Source organism: Arachis duranensis, chromosome 3 (genome assembly GCF_000817695.3).
Source record: "Arachis duranensis cultivar V14167 chromosome 3, aradu.V14167.gnm2.J7QH, whole genome shotgun sequence".
NCBI lineage: Eukaryota > Viridiplantae > Streptophyta > Magnoliopsida > Fabales > Fabaceae > Arachis > Arachis duranensis.
In genome coordinates, this window is record NC_029774.3 from 13,006,859 (window position 1) to 13,012,647 (window position 5,789).

The 5,789-nt window shown below is 34.7% G+C and overlaps 1 protein-coding gene across 1 annotated transcript; it reads right to left on the reverse strand.

Moving 5' to 3' along the window:
- Nucleotides 1–611: 611 nt before the first annotated feature.
- On the reverse strand, nucleotides 612–4,913 carry LOC107477699 (fasciclin-like arabinogalactan protein 15). The gene is made up of 3 exons (XM_016097756.3): nucleotides 3,307–4,913; nucleotides 1,525–1,652; nucleotides 612–1,065 (listed from the first exon to the last, which is right to left on the reverse strand). Exons 1-2 carry the CDS (start codon nucleotides 4,640–4,642, stop codon nucleotides 1,579–1,581), a joined length of 1,410 nt encoding a protein of 469 aa, XP_015953242.1. The 5' UTR covers nucleotides 4,643–4,913; the 3' UTR covers nucleotides 612–1,065; nucleotides 1,525–1,578.
- Nucleotides 4,914–5,789: the final 876 nt, after the last annotated feature.

A 5,789-nucleotide genomic window follows, 5' to 3' on the forward strand; every position in this document is an offset into this window, starting at 1 on the left:
ATGGTTTTTTCTTATTACTTCTAGATATTTTTTTTCTTAGGTTTGGGATGTGTTGTTTTTATATATTTTGAATTTTTTTATGTTTTAGATTTTTCTTCCTCTTAACTTTTAGAGTGTTCTTTTTTCAATAGTTTTGAATTCGTTTTGTTAGGTTTTGGATTTTTTTTAAATGATTTTGGATATCAATTTCTTTCTAAATATTGTTTTTGAAATAATCTTTTCAAAAAGAAAAAATATTGATGTCAAAAGTGTTGTACTTGAAATTAAATTAGTTTATGTATTTTTTCTAGTAATCAATTTATACATTATACATAGGTGTGATATTAAATAAGTACATTTTATTCTGGAATATTCTTAAAATTATAAAAAGGCATTTTTCTAGATGTCAAATTGTTACTGCTAAATATAAAAACTTATTTTTGCGAGTCTGATTTTGCTAAAACACTTCACCCAAATATATCAAAACACAATAAAAAGTAAAATTTCTCTAATCAAAAGAACTTTCTTCATCAAAATACTAACTCCCAAGAGAACACTATTGCATACAAAAATAGATACACATATCTTCGATTCTATCAAGCTACTGGCGATAATATTTAAAATTGAAAATATTACAGTAAAGAATCATTTTATTATCATTACTGTGTTTCCATTTTTCATTACTTGCGTAAGATTATTTATTGAATTGACACAAGTTCCCTGCCTTCTAATTACACAACCTTCTCATCCCACCAACACAATCTGTAGCAGCATCCATAGCTGAATCTAAAGTCACATATATAATATTTAATAAAATAATACAAATATAACATATATGCACTCTATATAGTTTGTATTGCTACGAGACTTGAGAAGCTGTTTGTTCTCTTGTCTATGACGCAAATTCACAAGGAGAAAAATCAAGTGGGGGTAAAATTAAAAAAATAAAATAAAATAAAAGGGTAAACAAAAACGTGGGAAAATTCAAACCCATAATAACAGCTGCTACTATTCCATCAAGAAACATGGCCTTCATATTCCGTTGACTTTTTATATCTTTGGAATTTTTCCTCCAAACCTGTGCATCTGTATCATGGCATGTGCATGCGATCAGTGTGTAAATAAACAATGCTAAACGAATCATGAAAACATACAAGGTCAATTCAATGCCAATTTAGGAAAAAAATATTTTCATAATTTTTTTTCTTAATAAACAAATAATTGTCATGAAAGTCTCAAAGGCCCTAGGTTGATGTTTTTATTTTATTTTATTTTACATAAGCTCATTAGGCTGGCTTTACATCATAGGTGAAATTTGCCATAATAAATTTGTCTCAACTGCAAAATGAACTTTATGCTTTGAGAATTTTATTCAATCAACTAGGGTGCATTTCATTAGACATATTTGTGACCATGGATGAAGTTTGTCATGAGCAAAGAAAATATTCTTTTTATTTAGTAATCATTTACTCAAAAATAAGATCACATTAATGAATTATTAGGGAACATGAGATACGAAGCTATATATATAGAATATAGTCTCACTTTTTTTTTATTATGTTATAAGGAGTGTTGCTAGTATCCATATCAAAGGTGTGTTTATTGGCAAGAGGCAAATCTAGAGTGCTGTCCAAAGGTTCCAAGCATCCAGCATGCTGTTTCCATCAATTTTCCTGCCAATTCCATAAAATTCTTTAAACATGAGCTCAAAGAGAAACTATGTATAATGATCCTTGATTGTTGCTATGATGCAGATTTTCAATATAGAGGGCATGCCAATTAAAATTTGACATTTGGTTGAAAGGGCTTCCGTGTGTATGAAAAATCACATATTTTCTTTATGTCTTTGAAAAAAGCTTGGGACCTTTAATTTTGAAAGTTTGAACTACTTTCTTACAACTTAAGAAAACTATCTTCCACATCAATTTTCTATAGTTTCTAGTGATATAATCTAGCAGGCTCAAATCAAAATCAGCAAAATAACATATTGCTTCAACTTTAACATCTAAAGCCCTCACAATATAATAAAGACAAAGACTACTTTAATGGATTACTTAAGAAATAACTCTTAGACTGCTTCTCTTGTTTCAGAAGTGCTATGTGTATACAAAAAATCAGTCACCAAATCGCAAATCAGTCATCATATAGTTATTTTGTATTTTAATATGTGTTCTATTCGGGTGACTGATTTTATTGTACATATAGCATAATTGTTATTTATTTATTTATTTATATTTTTTGCAATAAGAAGCCAAGGTCATATTGTTTCCTTCTAACTTTTGTGCTTACAATTTCAAACCCTCACTAAAATTCCATCCTAATCAATAGCTTAAAGACAATCAATGTAAGCCAATAAACTTAACCAAAACAAGAAGGCGGCCATCCACACAATAAAATCCCCACTTAAAGAAAACTCAAAGATGAGGAAAAATAAATAAATAAAGAATAAAAGGAAAACCCACCCAATCAAACCAAGCACATCATTATCACCTTTTTACCATCTCTTTCCATCTTGACTTTAAAAAAGCACCCATCCAAGCAAAAAAAATTTATTCCACACACAATTTTACATAAAGTTGATATTTTACCTTATAAATCATTAAATAATTTTTAATGATTAGCAGCAATTAACTAACCCCTTAATTTCCCAATGAAAAGAATGAGTTACCCCACTAACTAAAATATATGCATTTTAACCAAAAGTTACATATTAGCATCAAATAAGAGTAACATTCAGATCAAGATTGGTTTTAGATTACTTTTGACAATGATAATTGAGGCAGCAATATTAATTACTCTTGCCTCAGTCTTAGCAAATCATAATCACAACCACGATTTCACCGTCTACGTTTTCCGTAGTTTACTATAAAATTTTCACTATCACATGAATCACAAGCACAAACACGATTCAAAAGTATATATGAAGATATTAATTTCCATTTAATTTTACATTGTTAACCAACCAAATTACCAAATAATATACTATACAGTTCTGTATAATATATATAGTGGTGACTGGTGAATAGTTATATACAATGAAGCGGCAATCTCACAACCTTTTATTAGTCCTATAAAATTGCCATGACAAAATTAGAGAATAATTTCTGTACACTAACAATGTTAAAAAAAAAAAACAATTATATGCAACAAACAATATAAAATATATAGAAATTTGATAAGCAAAGAACTTATAATCATAAATAGTTACTAAGCTTAATTTAATCTACACTATCACCTAGAAATTAAGTCCTAAAATGTTATTATCACCCATTGAAGTGAACCATAACAAACTAAAATAATTGAAAGAAAAAAGGAAAGAAAACTGACCTCTCCTCTGCTTCTTGACCGTTACCTTCCCGGGCTGACCCGTTTTCGCGACCCGCCTAAAAACCTGATTCTCCTTCTCAGCCTTCTCCTCCGCCGTCTCCGGCGGAAACATCACGGCATCAATCCCCTGAACGGAGATCCTCCCGTCCGTATAGATATCAGGATCAAACAAAAATGCAGCGTCATCGCCACGGCCAAACCTGACAGAACCATCACCTTCCTCCGCCACAACCTTATGCGGAACCCTAAGCGTATCGTAGCGAACCTTCCCGAACCTTCTAACGGCATTGTACATCGATTCCTCCGTTTGGTACTCAGGGATCAAATGGTAATACATAATCTGCTCCGGTGCACCTGGTTCACTCAACTGTTCCGTAGTCAATTTCGCCATCGCTTCGTCGTTTGGCGCCAAAACCGTTAGAACGTAACCTTCTGAGACTAAACGACCCATTTCGGTTGCCAGAGAAGTTAGGTTTACCAATATGTCTGCCATTTCGTTGTAGCCGCCGTACTGGATTAGGGTTTGGATGAAATCTTTCACCTGTGCTTCGCCGTCGAAGTGGTGGTGTTTTCCTCCGGGTCCTGGTGCAGGCGCCGGAGCAATTGCCGGACCTGGTGCCATTGCGTCGTAGATCGGGAGTGCCGGTGGGGAACCTGGTTTTGACGGTGGTGCTGGTTTTTTCAGGCGGTGAGTTCGGGGATCGACCTCCGGTGCTCCTTCTGGTTTCACGGCGCCGATCGAGCGCAGGCTCCGGCGGTTGCTGAAGTCTGATTGGACTGAGCGTGGAATCAGGAGCGAGTCGATTCCGTGGATCACTCCGTCGGGTCGGGTTATAGTTTCCGGGTGGGTGACCCGTGCGCCGTCGACGGTGAATTCAACGGTGGAATTGGCGCTGATTTGGATGTGATGGTTGTCGGCGGCGAGAGTTTTGTGTCGGGTCGACCCGGGTTTGCGTTCGGAATTGATTCGGGTTGGGACGATGTGTGACATGATGAGTGTCTGAAGAGATTTGAGGTTTCTGGGTTCCAAGAGGAAGCGCTTGAATTCGGGGTCAAGGTTTCGCTCCAAAGCTTCGTTCTTTGGGGCAAAAATGGTGATGTTGTGGTTTGCCACGGTTTCTTCGAGCGTCGGCAAAAGCATGGCTTTTTCAATCAATTCTGCCAGCTCTGTGTAATGTGAGTCCAGTAGTGCCACCAAGATGGAGTTTGAATTGATCTGAGCCGTTGGTGACGAAGAAGAAGATGATGATGGCGATGGTGATGAAAATGTAGTTGGGGTATTGGAGAAGAAGAAAATGAGGATGATGAAGAAGGTGCCATGGATGTAACAATCCATGGCGAAATCAGAGGAATGCAAGAAAAAATCTTGTGAGTTTTGTGCTAATAATGCTTTGTTGTGTGTACCAGGTACATTGCTTGGTTGCTTTTCTGTGAAATGTTGGTTTTTGGGGTCTTATGTTTTCTAGTTTTGGTTTTTGGTTTGGTGGGTGAGTGCTATAAAAATGTATGGTTACATGTATGTTATGGGGTTGCTGTTAGTGTTAATGAGAGTGAGTGCGAAAAGGAGATTAAGGCATTAAGGTGGTGATTAATTTGGTGTTGAATTTAGAAGGTGATTAAGTAACTTGATTAGTCAACTAATGATGATGTTGTTGTCTTGTTGATAGGTTTTACTTGTATTGTAGGAGAAGTGGGTAAATCAATGGAGGTGTCGGTTGCACTGTTGAGAATTTGCCACGTGGCGGGTCATGATTGAACCGGAAGGGAGGGCTCGTGTGAAGAAAGAAAGAAGTGGAAAGGTGGGGTCCAGTACCCAACTGCTACCTGGCTTCAGCTGCTACTTACAGGTTGTGAGTAAAATGGAGGTATAAATAAACCAACTTTCATTACCTAATAATGCCATTGTTTTCTACTAATTCGTCATTGGGATATTGTTCCACTTTACCCTCATTTATCATCATTTAGATAAAACGGATGAATCATGAGTTACTATAATATATTATATTAAATGAATGAATATAGACACCAAAAAAATATAATTATATAAAAATTAACGGTTAATTTGATATTCAAAAGATCTAAATAATGACAAAATAAAATAATTTTTGAATTATTTAAAAATATAATAAAATAATTAAAAAAATTATTTAAATCAATTTTAGGCTCTCACTCTTCACGACCCACACATCTCAACTTGTGACACCATTGTCCTTGGCAACAAGGGAAATGGCTTCGCCCTCGAACCATGGCGCGCACCTTACATGAACCCTGCACCAGACAACGTCTTCATGCTCATTGGTACCGGTTATTACTTATTAGTTATACATAAGACGTACAAAGATTTATTTTTTTATTAAAACTTTTTATTCTAATCGATATTTTCGTATTTATTAATATAATCAAAAGATGTTCTATTTTAAAAAATATATTTGTATTAAAAAAATATTTTAATTTAGATTTTAAAATATTATTATTGACCTTGT